This window comes from Medicago sativa, chromosome 7, assembly GCF_051527215.1.
Source record: "Medicago sativa cultivar Bolivia chromosome 7, Bolivia_mono, whole genome shotgun sequence".
NCBI classification, from domain to species: domain Eukaryota; kingdom Viridiplantae; phylum Streptophyta; class Magnoliopsida; order Fabales; family Fabaceae; genus Medicago; species Medicago sativa.
Window position 1 is genome coordinate 26,164,877 of NC_140755.1, and position 25,735 is coordinate 26,190,611.

The window sequence follows — 25,735 nt, forward strand, 5'->3', positions numbered from 1 at the left end:
TTTATTTACTATTTAAATAATTTTATTTGATTGTCTAGTTGAAACGAGAATCCCTTTGGAGACAATTTATCAACTACTTTATTACTTAAAAACAGTTTGTTCACTTGCCAAATTTAGTCATTAGTCCCAAGGACAGTTTCATCGATACCTGGCTGATCTTAAATACCGACCTAACCAAGGAACAGGGTAATTTAATCTTTGGTGAGGAAGGTCTCTTTTTCCACGTCCTTCATTTTGATCTTGTTTTTATTACTTTGTTGATAATTTATCTTCCTTTTCGTAGACGACATGGGTAATCTCAAGAAGTTGCTTCTTCGTATGATTGTTTTGAGAAGAAGCTCCCCGTCTCGCATGACTAAGGCCATTCAGCTAGTAGAAGTAAATGAGCATCCAACCACATTGTCATCTCAAGACATAGTAGTACCCAATTTTTTGGTTGGATTAACGGTCTTAAGCAGCTACAAATGTAAGAGACAATCACATTACACATGTGACATATAGCAGCATTCAATATGCAGTCACGTGTCTAAGATTTTGGTGGCCTATGGACAAATCTATAATTTGGACCCTAACTAATGCGCATATAAAAATAAGTTGGCCCCTAATTAATATAATGTGTTGGAACAATAGTCAAAATTAGTTAAAAATATTTTCTGTCACTAGGCTGAGTCGCGGACTAGGTCGCTCTCTTTAAGACGTTTCGTGGCACTGCCCAAAATTGTGCAAGCAGAATATCAACCACGACGTCCCCAGGATAAAACAACCTAGCTACAACTGTATCACAGTCCTATTGCACTATAGGATATGTTCTAGAAATACACCTTCAAATATGGTGCTAAGACCACTCTAATATGGTATATATACCAATCTATTATGGTACTAAGATCATTCTTATATGGTACTAAGACCACTCTAATATGGTGTTTCCACCACTCTAACCTCTCACTTCTCCAAGGGCATCTAACATAAAAAGGGATTATATTCTTAAGATCATTCTTATTTTCCGAAGGGACACTTTATCTCGAAAGGGACTTTGATCTTAAGAATTCTCTTATTTCCGAAGGGACAAAATTTACCGAAGGGACTATGTTCTTAAGACCATTCTTAATTCCGAAGGGACATTATAAACCGAAGGGACTATGGGCTTAAGAACACTCTTTAAATTCGAAGGGACAGAAAATAAGGGAGAGGAAAAGAATAGATCGTCAACACAAGCTAAAGGAGAAGAGAGAAAAGTTCTTTGACAACTCAAGAGAACTTTTGGGGTGAGTAGAAGTGAGGGAGAGGAGCTCTATTTATAGGTGAAGAGCCAAAGATGAGTTACAAATCCAATGGCTAGGATTAGTTGACATCTACAAATCAATGACATGATTTCTCCTCATAAATGAGCACTCAATGGGATAGTTGACATGAAAATTTTTTAATTCACAAATTAACACTCATTGTGTTCCAACATAATGTAGCATGTAAGTTTTCCTCTTTTTTCTTTTTTTTTTCACTACCTAATGTATGTTTATGCGGCAACATTATACGATAAAATAATGTAACAAAACAAATGCAATAATAGCACCTGAATCATGATCGATGAAGAAGCTGATGCTGGAACCTTTTATCTTCTTTCTCTTTAAATTGCCGTTGCAACTTTGTCTTTCTCTTGTGTGCCTTTATATTTTGTTATAGTGTTGTTGTTGCAAATTAGGGATTTTTAAACACCCTTTAGTAGCATCACGTGATAAATTCTACATGGGCTTACAAAGAACCGAGCCTTTAACTAGTGTTTTAACAAGGCTTTAACAATGGACCCCTAATTTATTATATTTTAGGGCTCAAATTTTTGACTTATTTTTTTCGGTTTAGGACAGTTGTCCTCCTCGCCCTGCCTCAGATACGGCCTCGAGCATATGACTTCAAATGAAGAATGACATTATAGCTAATAAAAAAAATCCACCGATTCCAATGCCATGCATGTTGTGAAAATGAGAGTGATTTCTCACAATATCTTCCCCCACAATTTAGCATACAGCACTGCACTTTACAATCAATATTTTATATATTTGAGTTCAGTGAAGAAGTGAGTGCTTCTAATGAGCAGTTCAATTCAGAAATACTATATAATGCTTAAACAATTTAAGCAATGTATATTTTAATGAAATGGATCATGTGGCAAAACAGAGAATTCTTATTGGATGATTTGGTATATATATTTCTTTATTAAGCAAAAATGGAATATATTTATGTTAAACCGGTAGGTAAAAGATTTACTTACCATAGTCATCTATTTGTAATTTGATTTACATTCTCTACCATTGGAATAAATTTGATTCATGAAGATCAAGTATGGGCCGGTATGTTTCTGAAAGTTCCCTTTTCTATGTTTTTTGTTCACCATAAACTGAAATTTAAATCACTTGATTCTTAATGTAATATAAGGTAAATATGACTTATTTGTCTCATTTATTTGATGCTACCATGTTTTACTTTGAAAATTAAAACTAAAGATAGCTTACATTGTTGCACTGACACAGTTTCTTCATAATTTCTTCAAACTATCTATCTTTTTTATAAAGTTTGGGATTCCACATATTGGCATTCAGTCCTTAAGTTAAAAGTGTCTATGTTAATAGTATAAAACATGAGGTTTGAAGAAGCAAGAACTTGTCAATGATTAGCAGCACCACAGAACATTTTCTAAAGCTTTTTATTAACCTATGCATCTGAGGCTAAGAAAAGGGACCGATACAAATCCTAATACGGTTAGATCTTAATTATAAACGACCAAATACAAATCCTAATACAGTTACTTGTAAATGAAGCAAGAACTTGTCAATGATTAGCAGTACCATCAAAAACAGTTATGAATATGAACATAAAACAAAAGCAAGACTTCACAGCAACGAAGTAACATAGCAGAGGACAACAAATAAACAGCATAGTAGAATCAAATTGCCGACAGAGTCATGATATACTCGTTTATGTATTAATAATGTCATGTTCTTTTCATAATTTAACATACTTTAGTCTGAAATAACTAAGAGTATGTTTACTATTTCTATTTCTTAAAGATGTCTAGCTCGATTACGGTTTCAAACCACATATCAACTAGAAGCACAGATTATTTGCTCAATTAAAGCACCGCAAAATATTATTAATGCACAAAAAGCCTGAGAAGGATCTTGATCCGGAAGAATGATTTTTAAATATGCTACTCAAATTAGAATAAGAAAAGAAAAAACCCATAACAGAAACAATTTAAGTAAAATGTTCAAAATAACCTTTTCCTAAACATCAATACTATATGTTTAAGAACTTTCAAAATGAACACATCAATTGAAAAAAGATCCTAAAAAAGAAGATTTATGCTTATTCTCAATGCCAGTATTGACTACAAGCTTTTCCAACATGATCTCCAGCTCCTTCAGATGATCCTCAACAACATCTATTTTCTGCTGTTTGTTATTCTCATGAAGCAAGTTTGTTGCCAAGGTAGTTGCATTGTTGATCTTTTCCCTTTCTCCACGGGAGAGTTTTAAATTAACATCCTTCGTCTTTAACGCATTCTTCACTTTGTAAACACAATAATCCAAATCATTCATTACTTTGGCCTTCCTTAAAAATTCCTTATCTTCCATGCGGTATCTCTCAGCTTCTTCAATCATTTTGTTAATTTCAAATGTTGACAATCTTTCTTTTTCATTGTTTATGGTGATCTTGTTCGTATTTCCTGTAGATATTTCCTTAGCCGAAACTGTTAAAATGCCATTTTCATTGATAGAAAAACATACCTCCAAGGGAGTGCTACGAGGAGCACCTGGACGGCAAGAAAGTTTGAACGAACCAAGCAGATTGTTGTCTAGCGCTCTTGCTCTCTCACCCTCGTAAACACTAATCGAGACAACACCATCATCATAACCAGTTACATATCCTTTTGTCTTCCTGAGAGGCACGGTAGTGTTCCTTGGAATCACTACATCCATGACATGATCAACACCTACTGCGATACCAAGTGACAATGGGGTAACATCTTGCAGCACCAAGTTTGGGACATTCTTAAAGCCTTTGCTTAAAATAGCAGCTTGAACAGCTGCACCATAAGCAACAGCCTCATCTGGGTTGATACTCTTGCATAAAACCTTCTTTGGGAAAAGGTCTTGCAATAGATCTTGCACTTTGGGAATCCTAGACGAACCACCCACAAGAACAATATCGTCAATATCACTCATGTGTATTTTTGAATCGCTAAGACAACTCTCAACAGTTTTCGTACACTCATTAAAAAGATCCATATTCATTTCCTCAAACTTGGCACGAGTGATTAATGAACAGAAGTCTATTCCCTGAAATAAAGAATCGACCTCAACAGTGGTGACAAAAGCAAAAGAGAGTGTCCTCTTTGCCCTCTCACAGGCAGTTCTCAGCCTCCTTAAGGATTTTGGGTTACCCCTTATGTCCACTTTATTCTTCTTTTTGAACTCCTCTACAAAGTAGTTCACCATTCTGCTATCAAAGTCCTCTCCTCCAAGGTGAGTGTTTCCAGAAGTGGCTTTTACTTCAAAGACATCACCCTTGATTGTAAGGATAGACACATCAAAAGTACCACCACCAAGGTCAAAGACCAAAATATTTTGTTTACCATCAAAGTCACCTCTCTTGTCAAAACCATATGCAATAGCTGCGGCAGTAGGTTCATTAATTATCTGAATGACATTAAGGCCAGCAATGGCACCAGCATCAATGGTGGCTTTTCGCTGAGAATCATTGAAGTATGCAGGCACAGTAACAACAGCGTTCTTCACAGGTGACATTAGATATGTCTCTGCAACTTCTCGCATTTTTGTAAGGACCATAGATGATATTTCCTCCGCACAAAAGTGCTTCTCCTGACCCTTGCACTTAACATTAATCATGGGTTTGTCGTTCACACCAGCGATAACCTTGAATGGCCACAACATCATGTCTTTTTGAACAACTGAATCACTAAACTTCCTACCAATTAATCTCTTTGCATCTGAAAATAGAAAGTTCTCAGTAGTAATTCTCATTATTCATTTGCGTAGTTAACATAGCAATTGCATATCATTCTTGAACATCTTTACAAATAAATCATTGTTAAAAGAATATATATATTTTGATTATGATAAACAAATACAAAATAATTTCTGTTTTAAAAACTTTTGAAAATTAATCTCTAAATTATTGAATATCAAAATCAAATTATTTTAATCGGCAACAAACAGTAATTGGTAGAGAATACAAATAGAAATTTACCAAAAACAGTGTTTTCAGGATTGGTTGCAGCCTGATTCTTAGCAGCATCACCAATCAACCTTTGAACATCGGTGAAAGCAACAAAAGAAGGTGTAGTTCGGTTTCCTTGATCATTGTGAATAATCTCAACTCTATTGTGTTCATCAAGCCACACAGCAACACACGAATACGTTGTTCCAAGGTCTATTCCAATAGCACGTCCTTCGTAGTTTATCCCCATGATCGTTCAAATAATCAAAAGAAGCTGAAAAAAATTAAAACTTAAGTCAAAATCTGCAGCAACCTAATTTTGAAACAGTAGTATTTTTTGTGTTTCCGAAAAGTCAAACATCTAAGTTTGTAAATACTAACCTTGGTTTACTAGGTTTGACGGCAAGGCTGTAGCGATGGAAATATATAGGTCACACAAGAAATAGGGTTCCAAACTAGAGAAGTTAAAGGAAACTTCAGAGAAATAGGGTTTACTTTTCAAGCAATAGTAGAGTTTTATATAAGTAGTTGCTATGTTTACTCCAACCTCCCCTATTAATAGGGATGGCAAAGCGGGCCGGCACGCCCCGTTTAGGCCCGCCCCGTCTAAGCCAGCTCAAAACGGGACGAGACGAGTCGAGTCAAATTAGGTGACTAAGTCCAAAATCTCACCACGTCCACTTTAATGTATTTATTTTACAACTTAATTGTTAAAAAAAAATATATGTCGTAAAAAAAATATAAAAGAATAGGCATCGAATAAATTTGTGATAAAAACAAGATAATTAACAAATTGTCGAACTCAATATCGTACTTAATAGCAAAATAAGAAAAATCCGTCAACATAAAATAAATCAGCAACATAAAACAAATCCTAAAATAAATCCAACAACCAAAATAAATATAAAGCATAAAATAAATCTAAAAAAAAAAAGGAAAACGAGTTAAGCGGGCCAGCTCACCCAACCCGTGCCCGCCCCGTTTTTTCAACGATTTAAGCGGGGCGAGCCAACTATTGGAAGCGAGTACAAAACTTCGACTCAGCCAGCCAAAGATAGCGGGTTAAACGAGTCGGCCCGACGTGTTGGCCTTGTTTAGCCACCCCTACCTATTATATCTCTCTTTAAAACTATCAATCTTTATCTTTATCTTTTCTTTATAATACTAAAAGTTACAAAGTCTGCCCTAAAACGTTTGAAAATTATTATCAGTGTTTTTTGTATGAAATTTTGATTTGGGTTAAAACTAAAATAATAAATGTTGTTGCTTTCAAGTTATAACAAACCAAAATAATCATGATTATTTATTTCAATGACACCAATAATATAACAAAAAAATATAATCTATTTTTTTCAATGAAACTAACAACGATCTTTATTATAGAAAAAGTTGTTTAAGGCTATAATTGGGATAATGAAAAAGTAAGCATAAATATATTCATCTAGTCAGTTACACTTTTTAAATGATAAAGGAAAAAATAGATATATATATATATATATATATATATATATATATATATATATATATATTTATCATATTTGTTACATTATTTTAATATTTAATATTATTCATATCTATTTGTTACATGTGTTATTTGTATTCAAATTAGAGGGCATTTTAGGAAAGAAAAAGTCAGTCCAAAAGAACTGAAAGGGGTAGTTTTATATCTAGGCTTAAATATGAAAATAGTCCCTGCAAATATCTGACATTTTGGTTTTAGCCCCTGTAAAAATATTTTTTTGGTTTTAGTCCCTGCAAATATAAAAAATTTGGTTTTGGTCCTTGGTATTTTGTTTTAGTCCTTGTAAAATTGATTCATATTGGATTTGGTCTTTGTTATATGTAGAATATTTGATTTTAGTCCCTCAAAATGAGGACTAAAATGAATATTATAGGGACCAATTTCAATATGAAATGATTTTACAAGGATTAAAACAAAATACCAAGGACCAAAACCAAATATTCTATATTTGCAGGGACTAAAACTAAAAAATTATTTTTACAGGGACTAAAACCAAAACGTCAGATATTTACAGGGACCATTTCTATATTTAAGCCTTATTTATATATAGTATAAATTATTTATTTATTTTTATTTCGGTTACCACATAGCATTTCCATTTCCATTTCCTTTTCATTTTTATAGATTTAACGGCCCTTGCGGTTAGGATCGGTTTTTTGGTGCACGCTTACTACGAGTTGTGATATTAAAGTTTCATCTTTAAAATTGTTGATAATTTAACTGATTCAGAGGATAATTTAATCATTAAAAACATCACTTTTTAGTGTAATTTTGTCATCTTCTATGTTTCTCGTTTATATTATACTAGCGAAAAGACGGTCACTCACGTACCCGTCTTTCCGCTCTTTTTATTGCCTTAACGTTTGAAAATTATTAATTGTATTTTTTGTATGAAATTTTGATTTTGATTAAAACTAAAAATATAAATGTTTGTTGCTTTCAAGTTATAACAAACCAAACTAATCTTGATTAATTATTTCAATAACACCAACAATATAACTAAAAAAGTATAATCTAATATTTTCATCTAGTTTGTTACACTTTTTAAATGATAAAGGAAAAAAGCAGACATATATATATATATATATATATATATATATATATATATATATATATTCATATCATGTTTGTTACATTTTTTTAATATTTAATATTATTCTTATCTATTTGTTACATGTTTTATTTGTATTCAAAATTGAGGGCATTTTTGAAAAGAAAAATCCAAACCAAAAGAGCTGGAAGGGGTTGTTTTCTTTATATATAATATAGATATAGATATAGATATAGATTACTTGAAGTTGTTTATTCTAATTTTTTATTTGCAAAAATCACTACGCTAGATTATAATATTATTTGGGTACCAACTATTGTCATCTTCTCTGTTTCTCTTATATTATATTACTTGAAGTTATCTATTCTGATTTTTTATTTGCAAAAATCACTATGCTAGATTATAATATTACTCTGCTTTGTCCTCGTGAGCTTAACTCAGTTGGTATGGACATTGCATAATTTAAGCAAGGACATGAGTTCGAACCTCTGACACCCCACTTCTCCAGCCACTAGGCTACTTGACCAAAAAAAAATATTACTCTGATTTCTACGTTTGATTATATAGTAGTATCAAAACAAACTAGATTAATTTTAAAAAAAAAGTGATTTTATTAGGGTAAACAAACACAAAATATATTATGATTTTGATTATATAGTAGTATCAAAACAAACTAGATTATTTAAAAAAAAAAGTGATTTTATTAGGGTAAACAAACACAAAATATATTATGATTTTTCATAAAATCTCTATTAGGGCAAAATCACTTTTATTCTAATCCGTAACAAACGAGCCCTTGATTGTCAGCAAAAACACCGTTACATCATATTCTAATCATTTAATACATCACTAGAACGCCGACCCGTGCAACGCACGGGTGTCACGGGCCGGAATAATTTGATACATAATAAAACGAATAATTAATAAAGTTTTTAGTCCCTATAAATATATCAAATTTAGTTTTTAGTCCTCGTAAATTTTTTTGATAGATTTTGGTTTCTATAAAAAATTTCAGCACGTAGTTTAGTCCCTATTAAATTAAAATTTATTTAATTATGCTTAAAATTTTAAATTTTTTAATGATCTGTTACATACTTGTTTAAAACATTATAAAATGTTCCTTCGCTTAAACACATACTAAGCAAAGGCAAGCATACTAACTTGGTTTTATCAATCTGTACTTTTAATTTAACATAAATATCTCAACTTGGTGAATGACTATCTAACATTCAGAAAAATATTAACACCTTCCGGAGGTAAATCTAAAAATAAATTTCGTACATTTAGAGGTCGAAGCGCTAATAAAAGACAATGATAATAAATTGTTGAATTAATACTTATGCCAATGAATAAATTTATTTAGGTGGACTGGAAAAAGTTTCCTTAGCTAAGTAAATATAGCCGACACAGCAACTTGAAGAAAATTAAAAACCAAACTGTAAAAAACAAAAGGAAAAAACACAGATTATTTAATGTCTGATTTATGCAGATTGAAGGAATTCGATAACAAAGCAAACGGCTCTAGCATTCGAGCAAGCTAAACATCTTTGTCGTCCTTGTGCTCAATTTTGACATGAACAACTCTGGTAGGTTTTGTGGCCGACGTCTGGCCAGCTTCATCATCATCAACAGCCACATAGTCAATGCTATTAGAGGACCTCTTAGCACCTGTTTTGGTGGTTGGTGTGTCAATCACACATGTATTGCTGCATGAGTCCTCAGCCTCTGGTACATCCTGCAGACATTGACGGCAAACAATTTGATCAATTGTGTTACGGATTACACCTTTACGGACTCATGAAAGATTAATGTAATAATTACCATCTGAACATTTGAATTGTTTGGCGCAGCACAATCCACACTAAGCTCAACAACAGATCCATCGTCGGAGTTATTAATTGTATTTGTTTCTCTACTGACTTTAGTCTCGTAGAGCTAACGTGCCTGCATGCACCTTCCATTCCACCGTAAAGACTCATCGCCACTGTATCAGAACACTTTTCACCACTGTTGCCTCCATCGATTCCTCACCGAACAGATCAGTTACCATACATTGATTGATTAGTAACTAATTTAGTAAGGGAACCATAGTTTCAATTATAAAATTAAAAAAGTATACCAAAAATTATATTAGGAGAATACCAGCACACAGATTTGTTAGCAAACAAATGAATAGTCACGCAACCGTTTAAAATTCCAGAGTAAACTTAAAAATGTCGTGATTTCATAGGAACTAAACATATTTATTTATAAACATAAAATTTCATTAGATATAGATAAAGAAACTATAAATTGTAATAAGTTAAATATAAAGTATGTAAATAAATTAAAAATTAAAAATATAATTATGTCTATATATACTATATTTTATTACCGTGTTTTTTAAATTTGTTTAAATATTATTTTAATTAATGGTTAAGAAAAGGGAAAATTTCTTATACGATATTTAGTGTGACAATAACAATAGTTAAATATCATAGTAATATGAAATCATGAATATAAATATGATAAAGGGCGACAACGGATTATACCCATGTTGGAGAATCGACTTAAACTAAACAATTTTAGAAGCTACTATGCATGTGTTTGATTATGCGGTGACCAAAATTGAGTTTGATTGAATTGATTTTATATATTTTTTTTGAAAAATAAAAGAAGGATTATATTAATTGGAAATGGATCCCAAATTTCTTTTGGATTTTCTTCTACCCAAATCTTATTTAAAAGACTTAAACGCACTTTTGCCCCTAACTTTATCATAGTTGCAATTTTGGTCCCCTATTAAAAAAACCACTTTTTAACCCCCTAAGTTTACCCTTTTTTTTTCAACTTTAAGGTCCCCTTAATCTTGACTCTATCAACGCCCACGTGGCTCATCACTTAAGTGAGTTGGACGCCACATGCATTATTTTTCAATTAAATTTAAAAGAAAAAGGCACATGTGTATGTTATAATTAAAGAAACAAAAAAGAAAAAGGTAATGGGAAGGGGCGCACGTGACAATCTTCATCTAAAACACAAACAACGATGTCAGCAGTTCAACATCTTACAACATGAACAACAACAAACCACTTATTATCAAAAGAAAAAAAAAACTATGGTCCTCTTTAGAAAGAATTTATCAGGCCACACTCATGCTTTCTCACCTACCATTTCTTCTTCTTTTTCATGGATAAGAAAATACACAGCCATGGTCATGTGTATTTATAGTTATACCGTATGAAAGAAAGAAGTAACAAACAACACCTTTGTGTTCTTAGTAAAGTGGATGAAAAAATGGGGGGAAAAAAATTAGGTTTAGGGTTAGCTTTACGGATTAAGCATTTACCACAGTTTAGGGTTTATTTTTATCGAGAGAAACAGGTTTAGGGCTTCGTATATATAACCAAAATATTTGCTTCATAAAAAAAAAGGCGAGGATAAGAATAAAATTTGTGCGATGCATTTTTTTAGATGGAATCTGTTATGTTAAATTGCAATCGTAAAAGTGTATAAAATATTTGTTTCAAAAAAAAAAACGGAGGATACGAATGAAATTTGTTAGGTTAATTTTTTTTTTTGAAAGGGAAATTTGTTAGGTTAATTAATAAATAAGGATTCGGATGACCAAAACTATAGGAAAACAAATTTCGGATTTAAGTGAATTGATAACAAATTTCGGATATGACCAAAATTATAATTAGAGATAAATATGAAATAGTTGTTTCGGAAAATACAAGAGATAAATATGAAATAGTTGTTTCGAAAAATAGAAGAGATAAATATAATATGATCAATGGCTAAAATTGAATGGCGCCTAAATGCGATCCAATGGTTTAGAAAAGTGGATGAAAAAATGGGGGGAAAAAATTAGGTTTAGGGTTAGCTTTACGGGTTAAGCTTTAGTAAATAAGATTTTGAATAACATATTTACATCGCAAATTTTTAACTAAATGCTACATATAACTAAATATGCATCAACAGGTAATTCTTGATGTCCCATTGGAAGGTCAGCCTTAATCTTGACGGTCTTGATGGGATCGTTTTTCACCTGGACTTTAGTGAATTTCCAGTTAAGCTCTAATCTTTCAAGCCTCTTTCTAGCCTCCAAGGACAAAGCTTCCTCATTTTCATTGTCATTGTCGATGAGCTTAGGCGCCAATTGAGCGCCTAAGTCAATGAGGTTCACGTTATAGGCCAATGTTGACTTCAAGAGTTTCGTTGTTTCCTTGGAGCAGTCTCGTTTGTCTTTCATCTTCTACTTCCTATCTTCTTTATACTTCTTCAAGGATGCCAGAAAACATCAGCGACAAGCTTGAAGGTCCGCGTCCATGGTACCTATTTCATCATGGATTTTATGGTAACACTTTTTGAGGTGTACAATTGATGAAACAATGCACGGTTTGGCCTAGGTAGGCCTTCCAATTATAAATGGACGGGCAGTCTACCACAAAGAACTGAGACTTGACAGTTTTCCTTGCATTTTGGTGTCTGAATGTTACTAATACCTCAATGTACCGCTAAGGACGGGTAGAGACTCCGCTGAATCGTTGGAGGTCACATATGTTGTACGATAGTAGGTCCTTCTCAGTAAGTTCAAGGAACAGACGGTACGTACGTACATAATGTCACATGAACTTCTTTCTAGTCGATTAATGAACTATGCATTTTATATAGTTTTCAAACCAAAATGCCTACACAGACAAAACGAGACTTCCATTTAGATTTAAAGTTAGAGGGACAGCAAAAAAATCACTGCTACAAATTTTAAATTTGCGCTTTATGTCATCTAGAAAATAGGCGCTATTCAATAACATAAATTGTCCTCTATCCAAGTAGTGAACTTGTGCACATCTATCAAACTAGGTTGAGTTAAAAATAAATCAAACTAGATAAAAATAAACTAGCACATTTTGGCCATAATGTTTATAAATAAACTTGCAAGCGCTTTAGATGATCTTTCAGAACTTTTATTTCAATTTGATCCTTTTCTCATGCGGAGAGTTTTAAATTAATACCCTCGTTGAAAAAATTTGTGGTGATTGTAATTGAAGAACTGATATTGTCCTTATAAATTAATATCATCTGTAAAACATTTCTCGGAGTGATCCAGTGCATTCATTGCTTTGTTCTTCACTGTGAATTTGTGATCTTTGACACGTAACGCTCAGCTTCTTGAATCAATTTGTTAATTTCTTCTATTGACAACCTTTCTTTGTTGTTTGATATTGTTGTCTGGTTGGTATTTCCGGTGGATTGTTCCTTAGCAGTAACAGATATGATTCCATTTTGATGAACAGAAAAGCATACACCAAAAGATGGCCGTGAAGAGTAAGGGGAAAACAAGAATAAAAGAACCTAGCAGATTTTTCTCTCACCCTTTGAAACCTTGATTAAGAAGCTGCATTGGTTATCTACAGTTTGGTTACTAAACTATCGATCCCTCGTTAATTTAATCCCTAAACTATTTAAATCAACTAAAAGGCCCCGAAACTAAGAAAGTTACGTCAATTTAGTCCTTGAACTATAAAATTTCAAGCCTTCACTCAACAGTTAAGACTGCACTGCCACACCATAAGCAGCCACTTCATCAGGGTTAATGCTCTTGCATAGAACTCATGCCCATCTTGGCATAATGGATAGAACATAAATCAACTTAAAAAATTCTTGTAATAATTGTACTTTTGGAATTCTAGAGGAGCCACCAACAAGGACAACATAATGGATAAAACTCATGTCCATCTTGGCATCAATAAGACAACTCTCAACAGTTTCCAAACTCTCGTTCAAAAAGATCCATATTGATTTCCTCAAACTTGGCACGAGCGAAGGATAAAAAGAAGTTTAAGAACTGAAACAAAGAATCTACCTTAATGTTGGTGACAAAAGCAAAAAATATTGTCATTTTGTCTCTATAGCACGCAGTTCCCAACCTCATTATGGCCTTTGCATTCACAATAGCATCGCTGAAAAATACAATGCACAAATTTCTGATTTTGATTGGCAAAAGTTGGACCAGAGATATAAAACTGAGTGCAGGGATCAATTCAATAACTGGAAATAAACTAACATTAAACTATTTAGTTAATATTGTTCATAATTATTTCAAATTTCACACACATAAAATCTAAAAGTACTAGTTAATCAATCTGGATAGTGGCTTTAACGATACTCTTCAACTTATCCAAACAATCCTTGAACACCTATATTCTGTTGGCTCGAATAAAGTAAAATTTTGGCCTTTGAAACTGAAAAATTGATCTTTAATCCATCTTGTTTATTAAGCTAAGAACCAATACCCTCCAAAGCCTTGTTTAACTTGTAAACTAGATAATCCAGAGCATTCACTGCTTTAACTTTTTTCTAGTACTTTTCATCTTCATCCTTGTATTTCTCAGATGCTTCAATCATGCTTATGAAGCTAAGAACCAACATTGATGTTCTTGCACAGATCCTTCCTCTTGAAATATTTGCTGCACCATTGGTAAAAAGATCCATATATATTCACATATTCACCGTCTCCATACACTTCGTAAGAAGTCCATATTGAGTTCCTCAAACCGCATGAGTTATCGATGAACAAAAATCAATATTTTCAAAGAATCTATCTCAACGGCGGTATCAACAGCAAACGCGGAAGTTATTTTTGCTTTTTCACACGAGGTTCTTAACCTTTTGAGGCTTTTAGTGTTCCCGCTAATGTCCACTTTGTTTGTTTTCTCCGTTTTAACTTCTGTACAAAATAGTTCACCATTCTATTATCAAAGTCTTCTACTCCAAGGTAAGTGCCTCCGGCAATCTTCAAAGACTTCAACTTTAATTATGAGTATAGACATATCAAATGTGCCTCCACCAATATCAAGTATGAAAATATTCCTCTCTTTTGAAGCCCATATGCAAAAAAAAAAAAAAAAAAAAAGCAGCAGCATCAGTTAGTTCATTGATTATCCAAATTACATTAAGGTTGGCAATTGCACCAGACTCTTTGGTGGCTTTAAGCTGAGAATCATTGAAATAAGCTGGCACTAGAACAATTGCATTCTTGACAGATGATTCCAAAATTGCCTCTTCAATCTCTCAAATCTTTATGAGGACCTTAGACAGAAATAATTGGATTATACCGAATGAGCTTAGAGGGCCATAACATTAGATCATTCTGAGTAATTGGATCGTTATACTTCCTTGACATCGAAGGCATGTCCAATGTCTGAAGCGCGTTATTGTTCGACACCGGCTAGCTTGTACCAAATATGTGGCAACTTTAATCACTTTTACTTTTTCAGTGTCTGGGCTGTTTGTCAAATGTCTATTAGTTCATTGTGCATGACCTCAGCCAGATTAAATTGACCCTACCATATCGCTACACGAGTAGGTTGTGCCAAGGTCAATTCCAATAGCAGGCCCTTCGTATTTTTTAACCATTCATTTCAAAAGAGTAAGAGAGACATATCATTGTTGAATGATTCAGGTTTGTTTTAAAATCCATGAAATGGATTATGAAAGTTATCTGAACGTGTCCATAATGGCCACTTAGATCAAGCGTTTGAATTAAGATTACTGTTTCCTATGAGAATATTCAGACACCTTAGCGGCCCTGCAACTCACGGTCAATGTTTTATATTTGATGTTCAGTTTCTATTTAATTATGAGAATGAATTAATGTCACTTCCCTGTAATTAATCATATAAACTTGATAAGGCAAAGTCAATTCATAAAGCTCTAGAAAGGTTTCAAGTTTCAACCACATATCAACTTAAATTGCACAGATTATTTACTCAACACTAGAATAGAGTCTGAGAAGGATCAGATCCTAGAGTTAGCATGGTTTTCAATACAGAAAACAGAAAGAAAAAAAAAATTGTGTAGCATGTTAAACACAAACATTAACATAAACTTCAAAGCTATTAGATAATGATAATAAAACGAAAGGTCTGCATTCAGCAATTTCAAAAGCAAGACATCACTTAAAATCTTATCCAAGAAAAATAAAATTATTAGCCTTGGATATAAGCTGTTTCGACATTCTTTCCAGCTCCTCCAGATAACCCTCAAGAATATCTATTTCTTTCTCTTTCTTATTCTTATCAAGCAAATCCATAGCAGCGGTAATTGCATTGTTGATCTTCGCTGTTTCTTGAGGGGAGAGAATCAAATTAACATCCTTCTTCTTTAAAGCATTCTTCGTATTGTAAACACAAGAATCTAATATTGCACACATCACCTTGGCCTTTCTTAAAAATTGCATATCTTCCACATGGTATTTCTCAGCTTCTTTAATCATTTTTTCAATGTCGAACGTTGACAACCTTTCTTTGTCATTTGTTATGGTGATCATGTTCATATTGCCTGTAGATATTTCCCTAGCAGTAACAGTTAGGATGCCATTTTCATCAATGGAAAAGCATACATCCAAGGGCTGACCACGGGGACCTGGAATACAAGGAAGTGTAAATGAACCAAGCAGATTATTGTCAGTAGATCTTGGTCTCTCACCCTCATAAACAGGAATATTGACAATTCGCTGGTTATCATTTAAGGTGGTATACCGATTTGTCATTGTGACAGGTATTGTAGTGTTTCTTGGAATCACCACAGTCATGATACATTCAAATGTTAATCCAATACCAAGTGACAATGGCGTAACATCTCGTAGCACCAAGTTCGGGACATTCTTAAAGCCTTTGCTCAAAAAAGCAGCCTGAACAGCTGCACCATAAGCAACAGCTTCATCTGGGTTGATGCCCATGAATAATTCCTTCCCCTTGAAATATTCTAGCAATAGATCCTGCACTTTTGGAATCCTAGATGACCCACCTACAAGAACAATATCAGAAATATCACTCTTGTATATCTTTGAATCCCTGAGACAGGTGTCAACAATATTCATACACTCATTGAAAAAGTCCATGTTAAGTTCCTCAAATTTGGCACGAGTGATTGACGAAGAAAAGTCGATTCCCATAAATAAAGCATCTACCTCAACAGTGGTAACAAAAGCAAAAGAGAGTATCCTTTTTGCCCTCTCACAGGCAGTTCTCAACCTCCTTAAGGATTTTGGGTTCCGACTGATGTCCACTTTATTCTTCTTTTTTAACTCCTCAACAAAATAGTTCACCATTCTGTTATCGAAGTCCTCGCCCCCAAGGTGAGTGTTTCCTCCGGTGGCTTTTACTTCAAATACATCACCTTTAATTGTGAGGATAGACACATCAAAAGTACCGCCACCCAGATCAAAGACAAAAATATTTCGGTTACCATCACGGTCATTTCTCTTGTCAAGGCCATATGCAATAGCTACAGCAGTAGGTTCATTGATTATCCGAATAACATTAAGGCCAGCAATAGTACCAGCATCTATGGTGGCCTTTCGCTGAGAATCATTGAAGTAAGCTGGCACAGTAACAACAGCATTATTGACCTGCGACCCCAGATATGCCTCCGCAATCTCTCACATTTTCGTAAGCACCATAGAAGATATTTCCTCAGCACAAAACTGCTTCTCTTGACCCTTGTACTTAACAGTAATCATAGGTTTGTCATTAACACCAGAGACAACCTTGAATGGCCACAACAATATATCTCTTTGAACAACCGTATCACTAAACTTCCTACCAATTAACCTCTTAGCATCTGAAAAAATAACATTAATAGTAAAATAGTAAGTGCATACTAATCAGGGTTTTAAAAAAAATGTTTTCGATCGTGAAATCAAGAATCTTTACTCAACTGCATTTGAGTAGTTTCTTTAAAACCAATTTCATTACATGATTTTAACAATGATAAAGAAATAGAAATTTGAATCAAGAATCTTTACACAAGCAATTTTTTCAAACCAACAACAAAAGAAACCTAGATATATTCATGAAGCAGTAGATAATAGAAATAGAAATTTACCAAAGATAGTGTTTTCAGGGTTAGTACCAGATTGATTCTTAGCAGCATCACCAATCAACCTTTGCTCATTGTTGAAAGCAACAAAAGAAGGCGTTGTTCGGTTTCCTTGATCATTGTGAATAATCTCAACTCTTTGGTGTTGATCAAGCCACACAGCAACACAAGAATAGGTTGTTCCAAGATCTATTCCCACGGCACGTCCTTCGTGTTCTTTCGCCATGATCTTTCTTCTTTTGATGGAATCCATGAAAATAAAAGAAGGTGAAAAACAAAAACTCGAGGTGAAAATATTAGGTAGAAGAAAAACTTGTAAGCCTTTCTTATATAGGAGAAACAAAAGAGTGTCCTTCAGAGTGAAATGGTGAATGTTATGAAAGGAAATTCATTACAACCGCACCGTATAATTGATCAATTCCATGAGAAATTGATTTTTTTTTTTTTTTGAAAGAATGAGAAATTGCTTATTGAAAAATTATAAATGTCATTTTTATTTTTTTATCAATTATCATAACTGCATTAATTACTAATTTTTTTGAGGGAAATGCATTAATTACTAATAGAAGTCAACAAATATTAATTTGCATAACAGCATTTGACAAAAACATGGGTGGAGACCGGTTATTTGCTTTCTTTCAAGGTTTCTTCGTTGCTAAATTACAAAAATTAAAGTCCGTGAGCATAGCTCAGTTGGTAAGACAATGCATTATTATATGTAGGGGTCGGGGTTCGAACCCCAGACACCCCACTTATTCATCTTATAAGGTGAATTCTAGTCAATAGGCTACCTGACAAAAAAAAAATTACAAAAATTAAATAAATGAATAATTAATTAATATACTTTTTTATATTTAAGTATAATGAATATGATAATTCATAATATTATATGCAGGGGCCGGGGTTCGAATCCCAGACACCCCACTTATTCATCTTATAAGGTGAATTCTAGTCAATAGGCTACCTGACAAAAAAAAATTACAAAAGTTAAATAAATGAATAATTAATTAATATACTTTTTTATATTTAAGTATAATGAATATGATAATTCATAATATTATATGCAGGGGTCGGGGTTCGAACCTCAGACACCCCACTTATTCATCTTATAAGGTGAATTCTAGTCAATAGGCTACCTGACAAAAAAAAATTACAAAAATTAAATGAATAATTAATTAATATACTTTTTTATATTTAAGTATAATGAATATGATAATTCATAATTTTATATTTATCAATTGGTGTAACAACTCATCATTAGATACATGTGTAAAATACAAAAAAAATGTTTCTTAATTGGTAAAATACAAAAATTAATGTCCTCGTGGGCTTAACTCATTTGCTAAAGACAATGTATATAAATATATGCAAGGTCCGGGGTTCAAACGCGGCCACCACAAATTTTTTTTTTTACAAAAAACAGAAGAATAATCAATTAATATACTTTGTTATGTCAAAAAGAAGAAAAAAAATGTGTTACTTCAAAAAAAAAAAAGTGTTCCCCCCGTTAAATAATGAATATGATAATTCATAATTTTATATTTATCAATTGGCATAACAACCTATCATAGATCCTGTATAATTTTTCTTTTTTTGAGGGAAGATATTGTATAAAATAATTGTAAACTTACAAAGTATACCAATTTTTTTAAAAATTTCTTCAAAAAATATTTCAAAAATAAATAATGTTTCTCAGTAAAAAAGGGCATTTTTTTAGTATCTATTTGGTAGATTTTCATTTTCCTTATTTTAATAACATTCTTTTTCGTGTATTTGCACGGATCGCGTAACATTGCATAATTATTATAAAAATAATAACATTGATCATATTGTCAATTGTTTAAACATATTAAATAAAAATTATCAATATTAATGTAATGTTTATGATAAAATTTTAAAAACTCATGATTGTTTTTAAAATATGAACAATAATGTAGTGTTTTTACTATCGTGTATTTGCACGGATCGTGTAACATTGTATAATTATTATAAAAATAATAACATTGATCATATTGTCAATTGTTTAAACATATTAAATAAAAATTATCAATATTAATGTAATGTTTATGATAAAATTTTAAAAACTCATGATTGTTTTTAAAATATGAACAATAATGTAGTGTTTTTATTATCGTGTATTTGCACGGATCGCGTAACATTGCATAATTATTATAAAAATAATAACATTGATCATATTGTCAATTATTTAAACATATTAAATAAAATTATCAATATTAATGTAATGTTTATGATAAAATTTTAAAAACTCATGTTTGTTTTTAAAATATGAACAATAATGTAGTGTTTTTATTAATTGTATTTTTTTATTTATATTAAAATTTTGTAAAATATGCACCGCGCCTGTTGCATATGTTTAAATAATCATAAACAAACTTTTATGTATCGACATTAGAAAGTCGATATGATAAAACTTTGAAAACTTATAACTATTTCTAAAATATATATCAACATTAATGTAATGTTTCCGATAGATATTTTTGTTATTTTATATGCAAATTAGTGAGATGAATAGATTAATCGATGACATATTAGAAAAAAGATGGTGAGATTTGTGAAGAGAATAATAACCGGTTGTCGGTTGTACCTCCTGACTTGCAGGCGGAGTTTTATTCGGACTGTTGTGGTATGCCTCGTTATAGGTTTTCTTAGACGATTGTCTACTTTCTGTTTCCGTTTTTTTCCTGTTTTTTTGAGGGTTTTGGTCTAATCCCCCCTCTTGTATCTTTTTCACTTTTTTTAATAATATTTTGAGCTTGGCGGTAGAGGATGGGGTACATCGGGGGTGCCAACCTAGTTGTAATGTCGTTGTTTCCCCTTTATGCCTGTCCTTTCTCCTATTTTAGGGAAAAAAATATTTATGTCATAATACATTGTTTTTTCCGATTATTTAATAATAAATTATCCATAAAGACCACGAAATCAGTGAGATGAAGAGTCTAAGCGATGACATTTTAGAAAAGATGGTGCACTTAAGTTTTATTATATTAGTAGTAGACAAGGAGCCATGTAAGCCTTCCTCACTTCGTCTCCCGTATGCTCGGTAAAGAATATCATTTCTCGATAGATATAAATATACTCCTTTCATAAATTGAAGGCATACTTTCTCTAAAAAAATCACTTAGTCAATTCATTGTGTTACTTTTTTTTAAAAACAAGTCAAAATGAAATATATTAATCAAACAGAGATTTCTACCCAACATCAGGAATGAGATGATTGAATTTAAGAATACGAATAGTTCATTACAGTATCAAAACACTGAACAAAAAACCAACAAGATGAAAAACTAAGTGACAAAACCCTAAAGCTAGTCATCTCACTCAGGTGAAAAGAATCATGAAGTATGGTATTCTTTACTCTCATGATACTGATTACATTCTAGTTGGGCATTGTGATGTTGATTGGGCTAGTAGTGCGCTTATGATAAAAATGGCACATCTTGTGGATTTTTCTTTCTTGGCAACAATTTATTTTCATGTTTCAGAAAGAAGCAAGATTGTGTATCTTTGTCTACTATAGAAGTTGAGTAGATCATTGCATGTAGTATTTGCAATCAGTTGTGGATGAAACAGATGTTGAAGGAGTACAATGGCGAGCAAGATGTCATGACCTTATACTGTAACAATTTTGAGAAGTTAATGGGCTCTTTAGGTACTTGCTTGTGTGATAATTTATAACAATTACAGTTGTGGGAGCGTGCAAACAGATACCTTCTATTTACTATAACTAGAGTTGCACGAGAAATAAAGGAAATCATTTACATTTTGAGAACTGCTGAAAATGAAAGTTTTCTTGATACTTCATCTATACCGGTTAATGTTTTTCATCTCCGCCACCAACGCCAAAGATTTAAAGCTAAATTCTGGATTTTCACCTCAAACCCCCAAAATGGTAAAGGTTTGACTTTGTCAAATAAGCGAAGAACTGAATCCAGCTTAAGATGAAAAATACGACTATTCATTTCCTTCCAAAGAATCCAAACACAAACTATCCAAATCATATTTAACGAAAGACTGAATAATTCTAGAAGCAGCACCTAAATTAAAAAAATGCACAATATGATCGACCAAATATAACGGGCTAACTGAATGAATGAATTTGGAGCCATTGCACGAGTAGGCCTCAAATACTCCTAAAAAAATTCACATCCCATAAACCGATGATCAATACTCTCCTCCTTCCAACAACCGCTCAAACAAAAAAAATAGCAATATTTTGAATGATTCATCACATAGTCAGATTATCCTTTGTAGAAATTTGATTACTTAATATCCGCCATGCAAATAGAGACACTTTTATTGAAATTTGTTTATTCCAGAAAATATCTTAGGGACTGCCTAAACAACTGGATCCATCTTGGTCAGTATACAATAAATACTACTAACAGAATATGCTTTGTTCATGTCTAAATGTCAACGACACTTATTATCCACACCAACCTGCAAAAATGTGATTTTTAACAACTCACAACACTCACACAACTGCTCAACCTCAAAGATAATATCGACACCGTCATTTCCAAGCATCTCCTCTACCCACCCCCACCCCCCAATCAAGAGTATACATCACAATAACTAACTCTATGTTAAATCAAAAAAGTGTGTAAACCCGTCACATCGCAAACCAAGCATCTTGCCAAAATAGCATGTTAACTCCATCCACCACCACCCTATCCAATTTTTCATCAAACCAACTGACCACTATCTACCCCTCTCAACCGAGTTGATCCTAATCGGCAACCCTCACTAATATGACCACGGTCAAACCTGTTGGAAAAATTGACACAGAATTAATTAATACATAGAAATAATAATCAAGAAATATATCAGCAATTATAGATATAATTCTCAGTAAAATAAAGAAGAAAGAATGAGCTTATCGGTCGTTGGCTGAGGCGTGCAATTGCACTGGGCTTAAGAGCATTTCGCCACCACAGGTCAATGACCTGATGCAGTTGGCCTCAAAGCTAGTGCTCTCCAGGATACAACAGCCACATCTCACTAACACTGCACGTGAACTAGCAAGGGCACAGGAACAACTCTTGGATGCTTAAGGGAACTTAATTGTTATTTGTTATTAGCAACTAAAAGAAAATAAGTGATGGAAGAATCAATTATACTTCAGTACTATGTCATTTCTCTATTCCCAACCCACTATATATACCCCTATACACGTACAGATCAGTTCCTATTTATAAGCAAGAATTAACACATGTATGGGAACGTTATAGGCAAAACCATAATTCCTAATAATAAGGATTGACCAAAGACTAAGTTACTTGTAATGAGTATTGTACCGTTAACTGAAAATATAACGTGCTGTATACTAAGTCAAAGAGTAACTATTAATTATAATAAAATTAATAATAAAAATAATAACACTTTAAAATAAATAATAAATAAATTAAAAATTCCTACAAAACCCACCCATAATCCCTAATACCTTATACCTCAAATTAACTTATCTACATACATCCTTAAACACCATTTTCCTAAAAACACTAAATTAAATTCTTGAAACCGATGAATTGTCCATTCTCGTCCTCCAAACAAACTGTTTCCAAATCAACCCATGGTATTTTACTAACATCTCTACACCCCCCCAAATCTCCCCCGACACACACACACACACACACACACACACAAGTAAAAAAATTCAAAAATAGATTCAATAGATTATATGATACATTTGGGAGCCTTAAAGAAAGAAAGAAATCGGAATGGATAGCAGGACAAATTTTAGAAGCACCAAGTAGCCCCTAGTTAGACTGCATTTTGGATACACGTGATTCGACAAAGACAAAACGTCAAGTTGGAGTTAAAACTTGTCCATATGATAGAAAGTTGTAAGTTCGACGGGTTATGTTAGCACTTGACATAGAGGTTGCAAAGTCTTTTAGCTTCGACAAAGGAAATTCAAATTATTCATGAAGAACCAAGAACAAAATGTCAGAGACATGTGGGAGCTTGACGAGAAATTGCAAAACATGTGTCAAAGGCAGTTAGTTTGTGACTGTTATTTTTAGTTACTTGTTACTAGTATATATAGTATTTTTGTATAGGAAAATAAGGGTCACAAATCAAAATACAAAATCCTTTACGCTCAAAGTATCCAAGTTAAAGCTAGAAAAGAGTAACAAGAGAATGTATGTATGATTTGATGTACCAATCTTCATTTATGCAATAAAAATGCTTTTCTTTTAATTTCTGAAGTTTCTGAAGTTTTATTTCTTTTAATTTTGAAAACCTTTTCAACTTTTTGTCGAAGGAGACATTTATATTCATCTATTTTCGTATTTAAAATTATGAACATAATGAATATCTAAACTTTTCTCAGAAATAATTTCACAAATATATCCTAGGCTTTCTAGTTTGATCATGCAAGCAATTAATCTAAAACCAGTGATTGCTTACCCAAAACACCGATAAACACCCCTTAAATATAAGTTTCTACTATTCCAGCCTCAAAAGACGGGGATCACCGCCAATCAGATACATAAAAAGAGTTCTTCTTATTTTACAACTCAGCACCAAAGAAGCCTCAGTTAACCAAGAATCAGAGACATTCACCCCATCAACATACCCTAATTGAATTATTGATGTATATATAAATACATTAGTAATTCAATTAATCTACAAAGTGGATTTTTTTCTTATAATAAAGATCGGAGGGAGTATGTAGAACTTGTGATGGAAATAGATCATGCCAAGACAAAGGGTTCACTTCTCAACCAAGCTAGACTTCTTATTTTGAACCAGCAAGACTTCATATTTTATTTTATTTTTTTTTAATTTAGGTAAAAGTGATGGTACCCAATTTAGGGCAATGAAGATTTTACTATTCAAAATGAGCACTTACAAAAGTATTTACATTTACTTCCTTAAAAAAGTATAATGACTTAAAATTATATATACCTATTTGCAGTTATAAAGATTATGTCATATTTCCGTATAAAAAGATTGAGTAAATCACCAATTTTCCTCCAATAATTATAATTTTTTCAGGGAAAAAGTGTTATTCATTTCATTAGATAATAAGTCATTAATACAAGGTGGTACATCAATAAACAATTGAGAGCTAGCTTATAAGGGAGCTCCTTGTGCTAACTCGTGAGCGATTCCATTTGCTTGCCTCCGGCTAAACTCAAGCATAGAGTTGTTAAAAGAATCTCTAAATAGGTGCTTACATTGACAAATAATGCTGCCAAAGTCATTGTTATCATTGAAAGCATCGATGATGACCTTCGAATCAAGAGAAAAATCCATTCTATCAAGCCCCAAATCAGCCATCCATTGCAGCTCTTCACAATGCCCTAATGCTTTACTACCATCTATCGAACATAATGGGGAAAACCATGGGATTTCGCTAGCACAAAACAGTCATTGGCATCACAAATACACATGTCAATGGCAACCTTATTTTCAGATTAAGAGAAGATTGCATCAACATTACATTTAAGTCTACCTGGGGCGGGATGCTGCCATTGAATGTTGTGAGTATTTCTCGAACCTGGTGCAGTTTTTGTAGCAGGTATAATATTAGTCCTTCTTAACACTTGCGCAATCTTACAATCGTCTAGCATATGCATAGCCCTATCAATAAACCTGGGAGTTTATTTCATCAATTTGGGTAGTAACGTGAAAACCACCTCAGTGGTATTGTTATAAACATGTAAGGCCTTTCTCCACTGAATCCCCTAGTTATGTTGCTCGTCGTACTTGAATCGTTTGGGGGCAAGATAAATAACCATGCATTGTATCTTCAATATTCTCACTACAAATAACACAATCGGTGGGACAGTTGACTCCTCTACTAACACGGCGTGCACAAGTGGGGAAACAATCACGACATACCCTCCAACAGTCTTCTTCAGATCATTTCTAACACTATCAGTTCGACATCCCCTTTTTGCTCGTCATCATTTGAAGTCATCACTTCGAAACCCTGGAACTAGCGGTTTGGACAAGGTAGGCCTTCCAATGATGCAATTATAAATGGGCGGGGAGTCTACCACAAAGAACTTAGACTTGACAATTTTCCT

The 25,735-nt window shown here is 32.9% G+C and overlaps 1 protein-coding gene, 1 long non-coding RNA gene and 2 pseudogenes across 2 annotated transcripts; all 4 read right to left on the bottom strand.

Annotated features, from left to right (window-relative positions):
- Window positions 1-3,217: 3,217 nt before the first annotated feature.
- On the bottom strand, window positions 3,218-5,505 carry LOC146905206 (heat shock cognate 70 kDa protein-like). The gene is made up of 2 exons (XM_085725726.1): window positions 5,266-5,505; window positions 3,218-5,005 (listed from the first exon to the last, which is right to left on the bottom strand). Exons 1-2 carry the CDS (start codon window positions 5,483-5,485, stop codon window positions 3,324-3,326), a joined length of 1,902 nt encoding a protein of 633 aa, XP_085581852.1. The 5' UTR covers window positions 5,486-5,505; the 3' UTR covers window positions 3,218-3,323.
- A 3,657-nt stretch (window positions 5,506-9,162) lies between these two features.
- LOC146905207 (uncharacterized) lies at window positions 9,163-10,027 on the bottom strand. Its single transcript, XR_015020285.1, has 2 exons — window positions 9,630-10,027; window positions 9,163-9,543 (listed from the first exon to the last, which is right to left on the bottom strand). It is a non-coding gene; the product is annotated as an uncharacterized LOC146905207 (long non-coding RNA).
- Window positions 10,028-13,289: 3,262 nt separating this feature from the next.
- On the bottom strand, window positions 13,290-15,209 carry LOC146905208 (heat shock cognate 70 kDa protein-like; annotated as a pseudogene).
- Window positions 15,210-15,703: 494 nt separating this feature from the next.
- LOC146905209 (heat shock cognate 70 kDa protein-like) lies at window positions 15,704-17,932 on the bottom strand (annotated as a pseudogene).
- Between the last annotated feature and the right edge of the window lie 7,803 nt (window positions 17,933-25,735).

Bases quoted from the DNA above. Each gene is read 5' to 3' on its own strand.
- LOC146905206 (XM_085725726.1), bottom strand. From the start codon at position 5,485: ATGGGGATAAACTACGAAGGACGTGCTATTGGAATAGACCTTGGAACA. The intron at 5,006-5,265 runs GTAAATTTCTAT...TTCTATTTTCAG, and splicing joins TCCTGAAAACACTGTTTTTG to ATGCAAAGAGATTAATTGGT.